The sequence below is a fragment of the Petromyzon marinus genome, chromosome 70 (assembly GCF_048934315.1).
Source record: "Petromyzon marinus isolate PM22_M1 ecotype Great Lakes invasive population chromosome 70, UKy_Petmar_22M1.pri1.0, whole genome shotgun sequence".
Lineage (NCBI taxonomy): Eukaryota > Metazoa > Chordata > Hyperoartia > Petromyzontiformes > Petromyzontidae > Petromyzon > Petromyzon marinus.
In genome coordinates, this window is record NC_133736.1 from 6,185,560 (window position 1) to 6,207,660 (window position 22,101).

At 53.0% G+C, this 22,101-nt stretch overlaps 1 protein-coding gene across 1 annotated transcript in view; it reads left to right on the forward strand.

Moving 5' to 3' along the window:
• Positions 1-11,646, forward strand: part of LOC116958043 (diamine acetyltransferase 1-like) — a 36,081-nt gene extending 24,435 nt beyond the window's left edge. The window contains exons 5-7 of the mRNA XM_076055235.1: positions 822-862; positions 3,782-3,948; positions 9,621-11,646. Coding sequence (XP_075911350.1) covers positions 822-862; positions 3,782-3,948; positions 9,621-9,654 — 242 coding nt within the window. The 3' untranslated portion in view covers positions 9,655-11,646. The remainder of the gene's footprint in view (positions 1-821; positions 863-3,781; positions 3,949-9,620) is intronic.
• Positions 11,647-22,101: the final 10,455 nt, after the last annotated feature.

Genomic DNA, 22,101 nt, shown 5'->3' on the forward strand with positions numbered 1-22,101 from the left:
CTCTCATCTCACTCCACTCCACTCTCTCTCCTGCCTCTCATCTCACTCCACTCCCCTCTCATCTCACTCTACTCCCCTCTCATCTCACTCCACTCCACTCTCATCTCACTCCACTCCACGCTCTCTCCTGCCTCTCATCTCACTCCACTCCCTCTCATCTCACTCCACTCCTCTCCCCTCTCATCTCACTCCTCTCCCCTCTCATCTCACTCCCCTCCCTCTCATCTCACTCCCCTCCCTCTCATCTCACTCCACTCCCCTCTCATCTCACTCCACTCCCCTCTCATCTTACTCCACTCCCCTCTCATCTCACTCCCCTCACTCTCATCTCACTCCACTCCCTCTCATCTCACTCCACTCCCCTCTCATCTCACTCCACTCCCTCTCATCTCACTCCACTCCCCTCTCATCTCACTCCACTCCCCTCTCATCTTACTCCACTCCCCTCTCATCTCACTCCCCTCACTCTCATCTCACTCCACTCCCCTCTCATCTTACTCCACTCCCCTCTCATCTTACTCCACTCCACTCTCATCTCACTCCCCTCACTCTCATCTCACTCCACTCCCCTCCCTCTCATCTCACTCCACTCCCCTCTCATCTCACTCCACTCCACTCTCATCTCACTCCACACCCTCTCATCTCACTCCACTCCACTCTCATCTCACTCCACTCCACTCTCATCTCACTCCACTCCACTCTCATCTCACTCCACTCCACTCTCATCTCACTCCACTCCCTCTCATCTCACTCCATTCCCCTCCACGCTCTCTCCTGCCTCTCCCCTGCCAATGATGGTTCCCGATTTCGTTGCATTCCAGGTCAGGGGATCGGATCTGAGATCTTGAAGCTCGTCAGCCAGGTGAGACGATGTCCTTTCGATAAGCCTCCCCAGCATCACCACTATCGACCTCCTGTACACCAGGCGAGGCAGTCAACATCTCACCCACTCACTCACGCAGACATCGTCAGGGGTCAGGATGGAACCCACGACCTCCTGCACACCAGGCGAGGTAGTCAACATCTCACCCACTCACTCAGACATCGTCAGGGGTCAGGATCGAACCCACGACCTCCTGCATACCATGCGAGGTAGTTAACATCTCCTAGCCACCGTGATGATGTTTGGAAATAGGGAAAGACGCAGACTTCACATATACAGCAATGGCATCGTCAGATTCGGGATGGAACCCACGACCTACTGTGTACCAGGCGAGGTTGTCAATAAATACCAACCATGATGATGATGACAGAGAAAGGAGACGCAGACTCCAAATATACAGCAGCGGGCATCGTCAGGATAGGGATCGAACCCACGGCCTCCTGCATATCAAGCGAGGTAGTCAACATCTCCTAGTCATCGTGATGATGATGATGAGAGAGAGACACTCAGACTCCACATCTACAGCAGCAGCAGCAGGCATCGTGAGGATCGGGATCGAACCCACGACCTCCTGCACACCAGGCGAGGTAGTCAAAATCTCACCCACTCACTTAGACATGGCCAGGGGTCAGGATCGAACCCACGACCTCCTGTACTCCAGGCGAGGTAGTCAACATCTCACCCACGACCTCCTGTACACCAGGCGAGGCAGTCAACATCTCACCCACTCACTCAGACATCGTCAGGGGTCAGGATCGAACCCACGACCTCCTGCAAACCAGGCGAGGTAGTCAACATCTCACCCACTCACTCAGACATCGTCAGGGTTCAGATCGAAAACACGACCTCCTGCAAACCAGGCGAGGTAGTCAACATCTCACCCACTCACTCAGACATCGTCAGGGTTCAGATCGAACCCACGACCTCCTGTACACCAGGCGAGGTAGTCAACATCTCCTAGTCATCGTGATGATGATGATGATGAGAGAGACACTCAGACTCCACATCTACAGCAGCAGCAGGCATCGTTAGATTCTGGATCGAACCCACGACCTCCTGTACCCCAGGCGATGTAGTCAACATCTCACCCACTCACTCAGATATCGTTAACGTCAGGATCAAACCCACGACCTCCTGCACACCAAGCGAGGTAGTCAACATCTCATAGCCACCGTGATGATGATGATGAGAGAGACACTCAAACTCCACATCTACAGCAGCAGCAGCAGGCATCGTGAGGGTCGCGATCGAACCCACGACCTCCCGCACACCAGGCGAGGTAGTCAACATCTCATAGCCACCGTGATGATGATGGTGAGAGAGAGAGACACTCAGACTCCACATCTACAGCAGCAGGCATTGTGAGGATCGGGGTAGAACCCACGACCTCCCGGACACCGGGCGAGGTAGTCAACATCTCACCCACTCACTCAGACATCGTGAGGGGTCAGTGTTCGATCCCACGACCTCCCGCACACCAGGCGAGGTAGTCAACATCTCACCCACTCACTCAGACATCGTCAGGGGTCAGGATGGAACCCACGACCTCCCGGACACCGGGCGAGGTAGTCAACATCTCCTAGTCATCGTGATGATGATGATGATGAGAGAGACACTCAGACTCCACATCTACAGCAGCAGCAGGCATCGTCAGATTCTGGATCGAACCCACGACCTCCTGTACACCAGGCGATGTAGTCAACATCTCACCCACTCACTCAGATATCGTTAACGTCAGGATCAAACCCACGACCTCCTGCACACCAAGCGAGGTAGTCAACATCTCATAGCCACCGTGATGATGATGATGAGAGAGACACTCAAACTCCACATCTACAGCAGCAGCAGCAGGCATCGTGAGGGTCGCGATCGAACCCACGACCTCCCGCACACCAGGCGAGGTAGTCAACATCTCATAGCCACCGTGATGATGATGGTGAGAGAGAGAGACACTCAGACTCCACATCTACAGCAGCAGGCATTGTGAGGATCGGGGTAGAACCCACGACCTCCCGGACACCGGGCGAGGTAGTCAACATCTCACCCACTCACTCAGACATCGTGAGGGGTCAGTGTTCGATCCCACGACCTCCCGCACACCAGGCGAGGTAGTCAACATCTCACCCACTCACTCAGACATCGTCAGGGGTCAGGATGGAACCCACGACCTCCCGGACACCGGGCGAGGTAGTCAACATCTCCTAGTCATCGTGATGATGATGATGATGAGAGAGACACTCAGACTCCACATCTACAGCAGCAGCAGGCATCGTCAGATTCTGGATCGAACCCACGACCTCCTGTACACCAGGCGATGTAGTCAACATCTCACCCACTCACTCAGATATCGTTAACGTCAGGATCAAACCCACGACCTCCTGCACACCAAGCGAGGTAGTCAACATCTCATAGCCACCGTGATGATGATGATGAGAGAGACACTCAAACTCCACATATACAGCAGCAGCAGCAGGCATCGTGAGGGTCGCGATAGAACCCACGACCTCCCGCACACCAGGCGAGGTAGTCAACATCTCACCCACTCACTCAGACATCCCCAGGGGTCAAGATGGAACCCACGACCTCCTGCACATCGGGCGAGGTAGTCAACATCTCACCCACTCACTCAGACATCGTCAGGGGTCAACATCTCACCCACGACCTCCTGTACACCAGGCGAGGTAGTCAACATCTCACCCACTCACTCAGACATCGTCAGGGGTCAACATCTCACCCACGACCTCCTGTACACCAGGCGAGGTAGTCACCATCTCACCCACTCAGTCATCGTCAGGGTCAAGATCGAACCCACGACCTCCTGTACACCAGGCGAGGTAGTCAACATCTCACAGCCACCGCAGTCACCAGCCCCCCCCCCCCCCCCTTGTCCCCCACCAGGTCGCCGTGGAGTCTCGCTGCTCCGTGATGACCTTCCTGGTGGCCGAGTGGAACGCTCCGTCCATCGGCTTCTACCGTCGCCGCGGTGCTGTCAACTGCACGGAGAGCGAGGGCTGGCACGTCTACAACATCCCACAGCAGAGCCTCCGGCAGATCGCCAGCGGAGAGTGCGTGGCGGGGACGGTGGGGGGGGGGGGGTGTCCAGGTGGCGTTGGGGGGAGGGATTAGAGGGGGTTTAGGGGGGGTTTAGGGGGTTCTAGAGGGGGTTTAGGGGGGGCAGGTGGGGTTTAGGGGGTTCTAGAGGGGGTTTAAGGGGGCCCAGGTGAGGTTTAGGGGGTTCTAGAGGGGGTTTAGGGGGGCCCAGGTGGGGTTTAGGGGGTTCTAGAGGGGGTTTAGGGGGGCCCAGGTGGGGTTTAGGGGGTTCTAGAGGGGGTTTAGGGGGGCCCAGGTGAGGTTTAGGGGGTTCTAGAGGGGGTTTAGGGGGGCCCAGGTGGGGTTTAGGGGGTTCTAGAGGGGGTTTAGTGGGGCCCAGGTGGGGTTTAGGGGGTTCTAGAGGGGGTTTAGCGAGGTCCAGTGGGGACTAGGGGGTTCCTGAGGGGGTTTAGCGGGGCCCAGGGGGTACCAGAGGGGGTTTAGCGAGGTCCAGTGGGGACCAGGGGGTTCCAGAGGGTGTTTAGGGGGGCCCAGGTGGGGTCCACGGGGTCTAGAGGAGGTTTAGGGGGGCCAGGTGGGGTCCACGAGTTCTAGAGGGGGTTTAGGGCGGCCAGGTGTGGTTTAGGGGGGTTCTAGAGGGGGTTTAGGGGGGTCCATGGGGGTGTGTCCAGGTGGGGGTGGGTCTAGAGGGGGTTTAGGGGGCCAGGTGGGGTCCACGGGGCCTAGAGGGGGTTTAGGGGGGTCCATGGGGGTGTGTCCAGGTGGGGGGAGGGTTCAGAGGGGTTTAGGGGGGCTCAGGTGGGGTCCACGGGGTCTAGAGGGGGTTTAGGGAGGCCCAGGTGAGGTTTAGGGGGTTCTAGAGGGGGTTTATGGGGGCCCAGGTGGGGTTTAAAGGGTCTAGAGGGGGTTTAGGGGGGTCCATGGGGGTGTGTTCAGGTGGGGGGGTTTAGCGGGGCCCAGGTGGGGTCCAGTAGCGGGGGGGGGGGGGTCCAGCGAGATCCAGTGGGGTCCAGGGGGTTCTACAGGAGGTTTAGCGAGGTCCAGGGGGTCCAGAGGGGGTTTAGCGGGGCCCAGGTGGGGTCCAGGGGGTTCTAGAGGGGGTTTAGGGGGGTCCATGGGGGTGTGTTAGGCCGGCCGAAGCGACGTGTAAACTATCGACCCCTAGCTGGCGATGAGGACCGTTGAGTTGCGTCGAGATGTCAGAACGACGCACAGAATCCCGTTGCCAGGAATCCCGTCTGCGATAGCCACACGCATGGTGCCCGTGGTGAACATGGGTCTCTGTGGGGAGTCTCTGTGGGTCTCTGTGGGTCTCTATGAGTCTCTGTGGGTCTCTGTGAGTCTCTGTGGGGAGTCTCTGTGGGTCTCTGTGGGTCTCTGTGGGTCTCTGTGGGTCTCTGTGAGTCTCTGTGGGTCTCTGTGGGTCTCTGTGGGTCACTGTGAGTCTCTGTGGGTCTCTGTGAGTCTCTGTGGGTCTCTGTGGGTCTCTGTGAGTCTCTGTGGGTCTCTGTGAGTCTCTTTGGGTGTCTGTGGGTCTCTGTGAGTCTCTGTGGGTCTCTGTGAGTCTCTGTGGGTCTCTGTGAGTCTCTGTGGGTCTCTCTGAGTCTCTGTGAGTCTCTGTGGGTCTCTGTGGGTCTCTGCGAGTCCGTAGAATCGCACAGTTTAGAGTATTGGGCCGCCAATTGGTTGATTACCAAGGGGGTCGCTTCCAATAAAAAGCCAGAGAGCTCAGTGGGGCCTTGCAGCTGGTAAAAATTAAAAATAGTTGAGTTTGGTCTACGAAATGTTGCTTTAAAACTCATTATTATAGTTCATTGTTGGTTGTAAACAAAAACTATGAACCTGAGATCCCGGGGGAAAAATCCCCAGGTTCTCAGGTTCATAGACTCACAGAGAAAGCCATAGACTCACACAGAGACCTATAGACTCACACAGAGACCCATAGACTCACACAGAGACCCAGAGACTCACACAGAGAGCTATATACTCAAACAGAGAGCCATAGACTTACACAGAGACCCATATACTCACACAGAGACCCGTAGACTCACGCAGAGACCCATAGACTTACACAGAAACCCATAGACTCACACAGAGACCCATAGACACCACACAGAGACCCACAGACTCATCACACAGAGACCCATAGACTTATCACACAGAGACCCACAGACTCACCACACAGAGACCCATAGACTCACCACACAGAGACCCATAGACACACACAGAGACCCATAGACTCATCACACAGAGACACACAGACTCACCACACAGAGACCCACAGACTCATCACACAGAGACCCACAGACTCATCACGCAGAGACCCATAGACTCATCACACAGAGACCCACAGACTCACCACACAGAGACCCATAGACTCACCACACAGAGACCCACAGACTCATCACACAGAGACCCACAGACTCATCACACAGAGACCCATAGACTCATCACACAGAGACCCACAGACTCATCACACAGAGACCCATAGACTCATCACACAGAGACCCACAGACTCATCACACAGAGACCCATAGACTCACTCACACAGAGACCCATAGACTCACTCACACAGAGACCCACAGACTCACCACACAGAGACCCACAGACTCACTACACAGAGACCCACAGACTCACTCAAACAGAGACCCATAGACTCACTACAGAGACCCATAGACTCATCAAACAGAGACCCATAGACTTATCACACAGAGACCTACAAACTCACCACACAGAGACCCAGAGACTCACCACACAGAGACCCACAGACTCATCACACAGAGACCCATAGAATCATCACACAGAGACACACAGACTCACTAACACAGAGACCCACAGACTCATCACACAGAGACCCACAGACTCACCACACAGAGACCCACAGACTCATCGCACAGAAACCCACAGACTCACCACACAGAGACGCACAGACTCACCACACAGAGACCCACAGACTCATCACACAGAGACCCATAGAATCATCACACAGAGACACACAGACTCACTAACACAGAGACCCACAGACTCATCACACAGAGACCCACAGACTCACCACACAGAGACCCACAGACTCATCACACAGAAACCCACAGACTCATCACACAGAGACCCATAGACTCATCACAGAGACCCACAGACTCATTACACAGAGACCCACAGACTCACCACACAGAGACCCACAGACTCATCACACAGAGACCCATAGACTCATCACACAGAGACCCACAGACTCACCACACAGAGACCCACAGACTCACTACACAGAGACCCACAGACTCACCACACAGAGACCCATAGACTCACTCACACAGAGACCCACAGACTCACCACACAGAGAACCACAGACTCACTACACAGAGACCCACAGACTCACTCAAACAGAGACCCATAGACTCACTACAGAGACCCATAGACTCATCAAACAGAGACCCATAGACTCATCACACAGAGACCTACAAACTCACCACACAGAGACCCAGAGACTCACCACACAGAGACCCACAGACTCATCACACAGAGACCCATAGAATCATCACACAGAGACACACAGACTCACTAACACAGAGACCCACAGACTCATCACACAGAGACCCACAGACTCACCACACAGAGACCCACAGACTCACCACACAGAGACCCACAGACTCATCACACAGAGACCCATAGACTCATCACAGAGACCCACAGACTCATTACACAGAGACCCATAGACTCATCACACAGAGACACACAGACTCACTAACACAGAGACCCACAGACTCACCACACAGAGACCCACAGACTCATTACACAGAGACCCATAGACTCATCACACAGAGACCCATAGACTCACCACACAGAGACCCACAGACTCACCACACAGAGACCCATAGACTCATCACACAGAGACCCACAGACTCATCACACAGAGACCCATAGACTCATTACACAGAGACCCACAGACTCATCACACAGAGACCCATAGACTCACTCAAATAAAGACCCATAGACTCACTACAGAGACCCATAGACTCATCACACAGAGACCCTCAGACTCATCACACAGAGACCCACAGACTCATCACACAGATACCCATAGACTCACACAGAGACCCACAGACTCACCACACAGAGACCCAAAGACTCACCACACAAAGACCCACAGACTCACTCAAATAAAGACCCATAGACTCACTACAGAGACCCATAGACTCATCACACAGAGACCCTCAGACTCATCACACAGAGACCCACAGACTCACCACACAGAGACCCACAGACTCACCACACATAGACCCATAGACTCATCACACAGATACCCATAGACTCACACAGAGACCCACAGACTCACCACACAGAGACCCACAGACTCACTCAAATAAAGACCCATAGACTCACTACAGAGACCCATAGACTCATCACACAGAGACCCATAGACTCATCACACAGAGACCCACAGACTCACCACACAGAGACCCATAGACTCACCACACAGAGACCCACAGACTCATCACACAGAGACCCATAGACTCATCACACAGAGACCCACAGACTCATCACACAGAGACCCATAGACTCACCACACAGAGACCCACAGACTCACCACACAGAGACCCATAGACTCATCACACAGAGACCCACAGACTCATCACACAGAGACCCATAGACTCATCACACAGAGACCCACAGACTCATCACACAGAGACCCACAGACTCATCACACAGAGACCCACAGACTCACCACACAAAGACCCACAGACTCACTCAAATAAAGACCCATAGACTCACTACAGAGACCCATAGACTCATCACACAGAGACCCACAGACTCACTCACACAGAGACCCATAGACTCATCACACAGAGACCCACAGACTCATCACACAGAGACCCACAGACTCATCACACAGAGACCAACAGACTCACCACACAGAGACCCATAGACTCACCACACAGAGACCCACAGACTCATCACACAGAGACCCACAGACTCACCACACAGAGACCCACAGACTCACCACACAGAGACCCACAGACTTACCACACAGAGGCCCACAGACTCATCACACAGAGACCCACAGACTCATCACACAGAGACCCACAGACTCATCACACAGAGACCCATAGACTCACCACACAGAGACCCACAGACTCACCACACAGAGACCCATAGACTCTTCACACAGAGACCCACAGACTCATCACACAGAGACCCATAGACTCATCACACAGAGACCCACAGACTCATCACACAGAGACCCATAGACTCACCACACAGAGACCCACAGACTCATCACACAGAGACCCACAGACTCACCACACAGAGACAAACAGACTCACCACACAAAGACCCACAGACTCACTCAAATAAAGACCCATAGACTCACTACAGAGACCCATAGACTCATCACACAGAGACCCACAGACTCACTCACACAGAGACCCATACACTCAGCACATAGAGACCCACAGACTCATCACACAGAGACCCATAGACTCATCACACAGAGACCCACAGACTCATCACACAGAGACCCATAGACTCATCACACAGAGACCCATAGACTCATCACACAGAGACCCATAGACTCACCACACAGAGAACCCACAGACTCACCACACAGAGACCCACAGACTCATCACACAGAGACCCACAGACTCATTAATCACCATCCTGATCACCCCGACCCCCTGATGCCTCCCTGCAGGAATCCGTGGCGACAGGAAGTGGTGCAGTCGTGACCTGGGTGATGAAGGCTCCTCACGCCGGGCTCCACAGAGTCGCTCACTCACTCACTCACCATTCACTCACCACTCACTCACTAACCCACTCACTCACTCACCACTCACTCACCATTCACTCACCACTCACTCACTCACCATTCACTCACCACTCACTCACTAACCCACTTACTCACTCACACACTCACCATTCACTCACCACTCACTCACTAACCCACTCACTCACTCACTCACCACTCACTCACTCACCACTCACTTACTCACTCACCATTCACTCACCACTCACTCACTCACCACTCACTCACCATTCACTCACCACTACCACTCACTCACTCACTCACCACTCACTCACCATTCACTCACCACTACCACTCACTCACTCACCACTCACTCACCATTCACTCACCACTACCACTCACTCGCTCACCACTCACTCACCATTCACTCACCACTACCACTCACTTACTCACTCACCATTCACTCACCACTACCACTCACCATTCACTCACCACTAACACTCACTCACTCACCACTCACACACCACTCAATCACTCACTCACCATTCACTCACCATTCACTCACACACTCACTCACCACTCACTCACTCACTCACACACTCACTCACCACTCACTCACCACTAACACTCACTCACTCACATACTCACCATTCACTCACCACTCACTCACTCACCACTCACTCACCATTCACTCACCACTAACACTCACTCACCATTCACTCACCACTCACTCACTCACTCACCACTCACTCACCATTCACTCACTCACCACTCACTCACCATTCACTCACTCACTCACACACTCACCATTCACTCACCATTCACTCACCACTAACACTCACTCACCACTCACTCACCACTCACTCACTCACCATTCACTCACCATTCACTCACCACTAACACTCACTCACTCACCACTCACTCACTCACCATTCACTCACCACTCACTCACTCACCACTCACACACCACTCACTCACTCACACACTCACCATTCACTCACCATTCACTCACTCACTCACTCACCACTCACACCCCACTCACTCACTCACACACTCACCATTCACTCACCATTCACTCACCACTAACACTCACTCACTCACCACTCACACCACTCACTCACTCACACACCATTCACTCACCATTCACTCACTCACTCACCACTCACTCACATACTCACCACTCACTCACTCACACCCCATTCACTCACCATTCACTCACTCACACACTCACCACACACTCACTCACTCACCACTCACTCACCATTCACTCACTCACACACTCACTCACTCACACACTCACCACTCACTCACTCACACACCATTCACTCACCATTCACTCACTCACACACTCACACACTCACCACACACTCACTCACTCACCATTCACTCACCACTAACACTCACTCACACTCACTCACCACTCACTCACATACTCACACACTCACTCACTCACCACTAACACTCACACACTCACACTCACTCAGTCACACACTCACTCACTCACACACTCACTCACACACTCACTCACACACTCACACACTCACTCACACACTCACTCACTCACACACTCACTCACACACTCACTCACACACTCACTCACCCACTCACCCTCTCACACACTCATACTCACACCCACTCACTCACTCACACACTCACTCACACACTCACTCACACATTCACTCACACACTCACACACTCACCCACTCACCCTCTCACACACTCATACTCTCACCCACTCACTCACTCACACACTCACTCACACACTCACTCACACATTCACTCACACACTCACACACTCACCCACTCACACACTTACTCACACACTCACACACTCACTCACACACTCACTCACTCCCACTTACTCACTCCCTCTCACATATCAACTTCATCACAACCAGTTATCGAATTGTATAACCGCTGTAATTACTGTGATTAATGTATAATTCCACTCCTATTAAAATCAGCCTAACTCGAGCGCACTTCGTAAACTGGCAATTCATAAATGGCGGTCACGTCCATTAGCCAATGGTGTCTATGAGATGTTGACTACCTCACCTGGTATACAGGAGGTCGTGGGTTCTACCCCGATCCTCACGATGCCTGCTGAGGCTCCTGCTGTAGATGCGGAGTCTGAGTGTCTCTCTCTCTCATCATCATCATCACGGTGGCTATGAGATGTTGACTACCTCGCCTGGTGTACAGGAGGTCGTGGGTTCTACCCCGATCCTCACGATGCCTTCTGCTGCTGTAGATGTGGAGTCTGAGTGTCTCTCTCTCTCTCTCATCATCATCACGGTGGATATGAGATGTTGACTACCTCGCCTGGTGTACAGGAGGTCGTGGGTTCGATCCCGACCCTGTTGTATATATATATACAGCAGCACCAGGCATCGTGAGGATCGGGCTAGAACCCACGACCTCCTGTACACCGGGCGAGGTGGTCAACATCTCATAGCCACCGTGATGATGATGATGATGAGAGAGAGAGTCACTCAGACTCCACATCTACAGCAGCAGGTATCAGGAGTCAGGATCAAACCCACGACCTCTTGCATACCGGGCGAGGTAGTCAACATCTCATAGCCATCAGCAGCCTACGGGGGAGCGAGACTACAGGGGACGATGCCATCTCGGTCCGTCCACTCGAAGCGTTTCGCTGATGGATTTGACGACGGATAAACAACACCCCACGTGGCTCTCCGTCGCCCGCTCGTCACCCACGTGCTGACTGACGTGACATCACAGGGGCTGAGGGCGCCGCCTCGCCATTGGCTCAGAGGCAGACGGGCAACTGCTTTAGACCACGCCCCCTTTGCTTTATGCCTCGCCCCCCCACCCCCCCCTCCCCGACTTCCCTCTTCCCCCTCCTTGCTTTAGACCCCGCCCACACCTTGCTTCAGACCCCGCCCACACACCTTGCTTTAGACCCCGCCCACACCTTGCTTTAGACCCCGCCCACACCTTGCTTCAGACCCCGCCCACACACCTTGCTTGAGACCCCGCCCACACCTTGCTTTAGACCCCGCCCACACCTTGCTCTAGACCCCGCCCACGCCTTGTTTTAGACCCCGCCCACGCCTTGCTTTAGACCCCGCCCACACCTTGCTTGAGACCCCGCCCACATCTTGCTTGAGACCCCGCCCACACCTTGCTTTAGACCCCGCCCACCCCTTGTTTAAGACCCCGCCCACACCTTGCTTTAGACCCCGCCCACACCTTGCTTCAGACCCCGCCCACACCTTGCTTTAGACCCCACCCACACCTTGCTTTAGACCCCGCCCACACCTTGCTTCAGACCCCGCCCACACGGTGCTTTAAACCCCGCCCACACCTTGCTTCAGACCCCGCCCACACGGTGCTTTAGACCTCGCCCACACGGTGCTTCAGACCCCGCCCACACCTTGCTTCAGACCCCGCCCACACCTTGCATTAGACCCCGCCCACACCTTGTTTCAGACCCCGCCCCCCTGACATTGGTGACCTCGCCCAGCGTCGCGGGGTGAGGATGGAGCGACGCTTTCGACGGGAAGCCTCCCCAGGCCACGGCAGATCGTTGCGCGTCCTTCCGGCACTCCTGCCTGGTGCTCCCGGGTTGGGCGACTCCGCCCTCGGTACTCCTCGGCCCTGGGATCTTCCGGGTAAAGTCGCGTGGGTAGAAAACAACAACAATTTTTAAAAAAAAAAATATTTAAAAAAATAAAAATAAATAAAAAAAGGAACGGAATAATAAAAAATAACATTTCTTGTTTTTTTTAAGCTTTCACGATGAAAGTAAACGGGTGGATTAATTAACAAAAAAAATAACAATAACAACAATAACAATAATAACAACGCCTAAAGCCTTCCGTGTCTCTTACAGAGAGCGGGGATAGCGATCTGTTCGTTTTGCCCGCCCACGTGACGACTTTTAACCGGCCGGCCAACCAGCGGGAGCGTGGGGGATATCCCGCGAGAAGCCGAGAAGCTTCACGTCAAGATCAGTCGCGGAAGCTTCAGGCCGGAATGCCCTCGGGGGGGCGGGGGGGGGAGCGACAATTTTGGATTCACAGTGCCGAGGAACGAACCGGGCGACCGACAGCGGCCCCCGTCACCGTGCGATCCACCAACCCCGCCTCGGAACCCACACGCAGACCTCTGACGCCTCAACGGGGCGGGGGGGGGGGGAGGTGGGGGGTCCACCCTTGACCGAGGAAGCGAAGGTCGCAAATGAAAAAGGCGAGCGGCATTAGCGAGCGCCGTTAGCGAGCGGTGGTGGCGGAGGTGGAGGCGGAGGTGGAGGTGGAGGTGGAGGCGGAGGTGGAGGCGGAGGTGGAGGCGGAGGCGGAGGTGGAGGTGGAGGCGGAGGCGGAGGTGGAGGCGGAGGTGGAGGAGGCGGAGGTGGAGGTGGAGGTGGAGGCGGTGGCGGAGGTGGAGGCGGAGGTGGAGGTGGAGGCGGAGGTGGAGGCGGAGGTGGAGGCGGAGGTGGAGGCGGAGGTGGAGGTGGAGGCGGAGGCGGAGGCGGAGGCGGAGGTGGAGGTGGAGGTGGAGGTGGAGGCGGAGGCGGAGGTGGAGGTGGAGGCGGAGGCGGAGGCGGAGGCGGAGGTGGAGGTGGAGGTGGAGGCGGAGGTGGAGGCGGAGGCGGAGGTGGAGGTGGAGGCGGAGGCGGAGGCGGAGGTGGAGGTGGAGGCGGAGGTGGAGGCGGAGGTGGAGGCGGAGGCGGAGGTGGAGGCGGAGGTGGAGGCGGAGGTGGAGGCGGAGGTGGAGGCGGAGGTGGAGGTGGAGGCGGAGGTGGAGGCGGAGGTGGAGGTGGAGGCGGAGGCGGAGGTGGAGGTGGAGGCGGAGGTGGAGGCGGAGGTGGAGGCGGAGGCGGAGGTGGAGGCGGAGGTGGAGGCGGAGGTGGAGGCGGAGGCGGAGGTGGAGGCGGCGGAGGCGGCGGAGGCGGCGGAGGCGGCGGAGGCGGCGGAGGCGGCGGAGGCGGCGGAGGCGGCGGAGGCGGCGGAGGCGGCGTCTACGAATGCTCCCGGACACTGAGGGGGTGCGTGGCCACCAGCAGCAGCAGCAGCACCACCACCACCACGCCCGGCCGCCTTTGCCTCCCCAGTGGCGATGTTCACCGCACGCAGCGCCAGGTGCTCATTTGAGGCCAAGTCGAAGCCCGGGGGAGGCCCCGGGAACCGAGGTCCAAGGCAACCGTCACTGACAGTGTTGGCCGTGAGCGGGAATCGAACCCGGGCCCGCCAGGGGGTTCAGTAGCGCAGCGCAGCGCTAACCGCTACACCAAACACGCACACACTGACAAGCACACACTCACAAGCATTCAGCTTGATTGATTTAGATGTCCGTTGAGCGGGGGCGAGGGGTGAGCGCATCACAACAACAACAACAATAACAACAATAACAACAACAATAACAACAACAATAACAACAACAATAACAACAACAATAACAACAACAATAACAACAACAACAATAACAACAACAATAACAACAACAACACATATATGGGGCCGTCCATAAATGACGTCACGCGATTTTGGACGATTTTTGACCCCCCTCAAATATGACGTCACAAAGCTCTGCCCCCCCCCCCCCCCCGTGCCACACCCCCCCCCCCAAAAAAAAATATATAAACATGCTTCAAATGGCTTTAAACTATCGTGATTGTTAGCGCGTTATTGAATGTGGCGCTGCGCTCTGATGTTGTAGGATAAAGCATTGATCTTCTTGGTTCATTCGCTAAAGGTCACGTAGAGACCTGTCCCTTCACCTGAAGAAGGCTGCCTGTGTTGTGGCCGAAACGTCGTGAGAATTTTCTCGTCTTATTTTGTTATTTCATTCTCATTCTGCGTGGCGGCTTTGCCGAAATGACCAAGAACATGAACCCTCGCAGTCACGGAAGCTTTAAATCGAAAGATAAAACATTTATTTACATTAAAAAAAAAGACTATTTAATCAAGTAGAACGTGTTGTCTATATTTACTTATGAAGTCGCCGCATTTTTGATGTGACGTCACATTTCTCAAACCCCTCCCCCTCCTTCGTCACACATCGTCACAAATGTCTGACCACTCCCGTAGGTGCGTGACGTCACTTACGGACGGCCCCTCCCAAGCACAGCACAGTGATTGCACAGCAGCAGGAGCAGGGTAGAGATGTTAGGCCTGCTGCCCCTCGTTCTCCTCTGCCCCCTCACCCCCACCCCATCCCGCTACCGCTACCGCGCCACGCGGCAATGATCCAAATAGCCGCACCAACCGCCTCCCAAATGCGAGGGCGCCCAAGCGTACGGAACACGCCGGAAGGGCACGCGAGTTCACGGCGAACGAGCGGGCAAAAAGCACACGCGCGCTCGTGCCCGAACACAAGACGCAACGCCACAGGTTCACCACACCACCCACCAACCCACCAACCCACCCTCTCCTCCTCCTTTCCTCCGTACTCACAGAGATAGAGCGGCGGCGGGTTTCATGTCCGCCGGTGGGTTTTGATTCTCTGTTTAGTCAGAGTTAGTCTAGCCGTGTCAGTGTGGGCCAGCTAGGGCAGACCCGCTCCAACGCGGTCCTCTTGGGACAGTTTGGTCCCTTCGCCTGATGGAGGCCACTTGTGCTGTCGGCCGAAAGCGTCGTGATTTTTTGTTGTTATTTTGTAATGTTTATGGACAGCCAAGGTCCCTTCGCCTGATGGAGGCCACTTGTGTTGTCGGCCGAAAACGTCGGGACTTTTTATTTTTTATTTTCTGTTGCTTCATTTGTTTTTTTTTTTACCTACGTGACTTTATCGAATAGAATCAAAGCACAGGGCAGATCTAACCTCTCTCTCCACGGTCTGATACCCCAAGTAGCCTGTCCTCTCTCTCTCTCTCTCCCCACTCACTCCTTCTATTAGAATTTGCCACCCCCCGCCCCCCTTTGCCTCACCTCTCCTCTTCGTACTCGCGATCCGACCCCCGTGGTGCTGGAGGTCGCGGCAAGGCGAGGCCGCACGCCGCTTCCGCCGGGAACCTGGACCTCGCCGCTCTGCGACCCGTCTCGCGGACGTTCGGGTAGCAGGAGACGATCACCCCCACCCCTCAACCCCCCACCCCATCCCCCCCCGATTCCTCAACTCCACAAGGTCACCCGGGGCAGAAACAAAAACAATAAACCTTGCTTTCCAACCAATCCCACTGCCTTTTGACGCTCCAACTTTCAGCCATGAGCCGCCGCCGATTCGCTGGTCCCCTCGTCCAATCAGGAGCCGCCCCCCCCCCACCCCCCCCGCCCCCCGATTGTTTAACCGAGCACACGGCGTAGAGGTCCTAGAGGGAGTTCTCCCGGGCCACCGCTCTGACACTCGCAGTGCCAGGCCGATGTCCCCGCACGTGCTCAATGGTTCTATTCTTTGGTTCTATATAAAATAGCAAGGTTTATTTTGTTTTTGTTTCTGCCCCGGGTGACCTTGTGGAGTTGAGGAACCGGGGGGGGATGGGGTGGGGGGTTGAGGGGTGGGGGTGATCGTCTCCTGCTACCCGAACGTCCGCGAGACGGGTCGCAGAGCGGCGAGGTCCAGGTTCCCGGCGGAAGCGGCGTGCGGCCTCGCCTTGCCGCAACCTCCAGCACCACGGGGGTCGGATCGCGAGTACGAAGAGGAGAGGTGAGGCAAAGGGGGGCGTGGGTGGCAAATTCTAATAGAAGGAGTGAGTGGAGAGAGAGAGAGAGAGAGGACAGGCTACTTGGGGTATCAGACCGTGGAGAGAGAGGTTAGATCTGCCCTGCGCTTTGATTCTATTCGGTAAAGTCACGTAGGTAAAAAAACAAATGAAGCAATAAAAAATAAAAAATGAAAATAAAAATTTAAAATAAGAAAATCACCACGTTTTCGGCCGACAACATAAGTGGCCTTCATCAGGTGAAGGGACCGGGCTGTCCATAAAAATAAAAAAATAACAACAAAAAATCACCACGTTTTTGGCCGACAACACAAGTGGCCTTCATCAGGTGAAGGGACCGGGCTGTCCAGAGGACAGCGCCGGGGTGAAGACAGCCAAGCGCAGGTTCGCGTCCCTTTAAGCTGCGCGGGAGGAAACAAAGGCGCCTTGACAAAGGAATGATTGTTTTATTTTTACCCACGTGACTTCACCGAACATAACCAAAGGGCACGGATCCTTGCAGTCACGAAAGCTTCAAATCTAGAAGTCCCTGCGCGTGTCCCGCACGCACCCTAAAGGTCAAGCCATGCTGCCCGGCCTCCCCTGCTGGCCTGCCTCCGTGCGTGTACCTCCTCACCGCGGGTCTCGGCGGTCCGCCGTGGCCGTGCCAATTTTAAGTCACTCCACGGCGTCGCAAGCGCCATTCGGCCTGGGAGGGCTTCTGACAATTCCCCGGCCCTGAGAGACCGTGGAGCACCCCCCGGGTGAGAACTCAGGGGCAGGTGACCACCCCCCCCCCCCCCCCCACGAGGCCCCACGTGAGTGCACGTGTGTGTGACTGCGTAAATTACTCATTGGGCTGTTTTTCCTCCGGCAAAGTGTAGGAATGCCGTAAAATTTATACCGAAACAAAGCAGCCGCGGCGTTTCAGCACGCAACACGGGCGATCTTCGTCGGGTGTGAACGAAAAAACAAACAAACAGCGAGGGAGCACACGGGGCGACATCAACGCAACACGTGGAGAGCGTTAAACTTGCGCGGGTTGGTGAACACAACGAGAAGATGAGAGGTTCGAGAGTTCAACAAACCTAAGAAAAAAATTACGTGATGCACAACCAAGTCAGGTTTAGAACACTTGCCTGGCGGACCACGAATTCCAGAAGATTGCTCAGTTTCGTGTTCAATCTCTGGATTGAACGCACCAGCTATAGACGGGGTGGCGTCTCTGTCAGCGTGCTGATCTTAAAGGTGCGTTGAAAAATGTGATACTCCGACAGATGCTCCTGTTGTTATGGAGTGACTCATGCAGCCAGCTGTGGCTCTAGGGTTTTGGTGGTACATGTTGTTCATGTTGTTTATTGTTAAAAATTCGGTCACAGTTCCTATGATCACTGTTACATTGCATTTATGGCTTCATTTTGGTGATTTCTAAAAGTTTTTTTTTGGTTTGGCCATGTTTTTGTTTATTGTAGTACGGGAGTTAGACTGATGGCCTTAATCTAAGTTGTCTTGTGGTTGTTGTTGTTGTTGTTTGACTTGCATCCCACTGGGATTTTTTGCACACAGCATTGGTGGTTTAGACGGTGCTGTTTCAGGAATATTTTGATGTTTTTTTTTTTTCCGATGGATTTTCTGTTTGCACAAAGTCACCACACGTAGTCACTTTAAGATGTTTTCTTGTTCGTGTTTTTGTTTTTGTTTGTTTGTTGCGGATGCACCCGATTCAAGAGCCGAATGGCTCACGGGGATCTACCAAAATAAATGAAACTATGAAACTATGAAACTGTTGTGCGGCCCGGTTCCTAACAGGCCGCGGACCGGTACCGGTACCGGTCCACGGCCCGGGGCTTGGGGACCGCTGAACTGGGGGCTTTAAAAGGCGCCTCGCCACCAAGCAAACTGGAGATGGGAAATTATTTTTGCTGATAAAAAATGACCTTTCCATGAATTGCTTTGTCACGTTTAAATTTTAGTCCTCTTGACCGCAATGATTCTTTCAACGCGAATTGCCTAACGGAGATGAAGCGTTAGGTTATGGGAGCTTTCTTACCAGCGTTGAGGCGTAACTGAAGACTCGGAGGCAGATCTTCGTGTAAGGGGCTCGCGCCAGTTGTTTTATTAAAGACCTTTCTTCACACACCACGACTCCGTGTACTGCACGCTCACTGCCTACACTCCACACCCCAGGGGTAGGGTACTGGGGGAGGTCACTAGCACACCCGCAGGCTACCCCAGCCTGGTGCTCAGTACCCCCTACCCCCGGGGTCCCATCGCTCCGCCAGGGGTAGGGTACTGGGGAGGTCCCTAGCACAAACACAGACTACCCTAGCCTGGTGCTCATTACCCCCTACCCTGGGTCCTATCGCTCCCCCAGGGGTAGGTTACTGGGGGAGGTCCCTAGCACACCCACACACTACCCCAGCCTGGTACTCATTACCCCCTACCCTGTGTCCTATCGCTACCCAGGGGTAGGGTACTGGGGAGGTCCCTAGCACACCCACACACTACCCCAGCCTGGTGCTCATTACCCACTACCCTGTGTCCTATCGCTCCCCCAGGGGTAGGGTACTGGGGAGGTCCCTAGCACACCCACACACTACCCTAGCCTGGTGCCAATCTCCCCCTACCCTGTGTCCTATCGTTACCCAGGGGTAGGGTACTGGGGAGGTCCCTAGCACATCCACAGGCTACCCTAGCCTGGTGCTCATTACCCACTACCCTGAACAAGTGACGTGTTCCCAGCTTAAATCCCGCCAAGGGGGACATGACGTCACCGTCCCGCCCACTGTGCATAATGTCATCATCCGTGACGTCATCGTACCAGAGGGCGAGCGTGACATGACGTCACTTAACTCCTTCTCTACACTAGTACAGCACTAGTGTATAGTGTAGTGTATAGTGTAGTTTACTGGTACAGCACTAGTGTATACTGTAGTGTATAGTGCACTGTATAGTGTAGTGTATAGTGTAGTATACTAGTACAGCACTAGTGTATAGAGTAGTGTATAGTGTAGTATACTAATACGGCACTAGTGTATAGTGTAGTGTATAGTGTAATGTACTGGTACAGCACTAGTGTATAGTGTAGTGTATAGGGTAGTGTATAGTGTAGTATACTAGTACAGCACTAGTGTGTAGTGTAGTGTATAGTGTAGTATATAGTATATTGTATAGTGTGGTGTATAGTGTAGTGTATAGTGTAGCGTATAGTGTAGTATACTAGTTCAGCACTAGTGTATAGTGTAGTTGTATAGTGTAGTGTATAGTGTAGAAGGTAATGTAGTGTATAGTGTAGTATACTAGTACAGCGTAGTGTATAGTGTAGTGTATAGTGTAGTGTACAGTGTAGTGTACTAGTACAGCACTAGTGTATAGTGTAGTGTATAGTGTAGTGTAAAGTATAGTGTAGTGTATAGTGTAGTGTTTAGTGTAGTATGTCGTGTAGTGTATAGTGTTGTATACTAGTACAGCACTAGTGTATGTGTAGTGTATAGTGTAGTATATAGTGTAGTATACTAGTACAGCACTAATGTATAGTGTAGTGTCTAGTGTAGTATACTAGTACAGCACAAGTGTATAGTGTAGTGTATAGTGTAGTGTAGAGTGTAGTATACTAGTACAGCACTAGTGTATAGTGTAGTGTATATTGTAGTGTATAGTGTAGTGTATAGTGTAGTGTATAGTGTTGTATACTAGTACAGCACTAATGTATAGTGTTGTGTATATTGTAGTATGTAGTGTAGTGTATAGTGTAGTATACTGGTACAGCACTAGTGTATAGTGTAGTGTATAGTGTAGTGTATAGTGTAGTGTAGTGTGTAGTGTAGTGTGCAGTGTATAGAGTAGTGTATAGTGTAGTGTATAGTTATATATAGTGTAGTGTATAGTGTAGTGTATAGTGTAGTGTATAGTGTAGTATACTAGTAAAGCACTAGTGTATAGTGTAGTGTAGTATATAGTGTAGTGTATATTGTAGTATATTCGTACAGCACTAGTGTATAGTGTAGTGTAAAGTGTAGTGTATAGTGTAGTGTATAGTGTAGTGTATAGTGTAGTGTATAGTGTAGGGTATAGTTATATATAGTGTATTGTATAGTGTAGTGTATAGTGTAGTGTACAGTGTAGTATATAGTGTATTGTATAGTGCGGTGTATAGTGTAGTGTATAGTGTAGTGTATAGTGTAGTGTATAGTGTAGTATAATAGGACACCACTAGTGTATAGTGTAGTGTCTAGTGTAGTATACTAGTACAGCACTAGTGTAAAGTGGAGTGTATAGTGTAGTGTATAGTGTAGTATACTAGTACAGCACTAGTGTTTAGTGTAGTGTATAGTGTAGTATACTAGTACATCACTTGTGTATAGTGTAGTGTATGGTGTGGTATATAGTGTAGTGTATAGTCGAGTATACTATATTAGTGTAGTGCATAGTGTAGTGTATAGTGAAGTGTATACTTATATATAATGTAGCATATCGTGTATAGTGTAGTGTATAGTGTAGTATATAGTGTAGTGTATAGTGTAGTGTATAGTTATATATAGTGTAGTGCATAGTGTAGAATACTAGTAAAGCACTAGTGTATAGTGTAGTGTATAATGCAATGTATAGCGTAGTGTATAGTGTAGTATACTAGTATAGCACTAGTGCATAGTGTAGTGTATAGTGTAGTGTATAGTTCTATATAGTGTAGTGTATAGTATAGTATACTAGTACAGCACTAGTGTATAGTGTAGCATATAGTGTAGTGTATAGTGTAGTATACTCGTACAGCACTAGTGTATAGTGTAGTGTAAAGTGTAGTGTATAGTGTAGGGTATAGTGTAT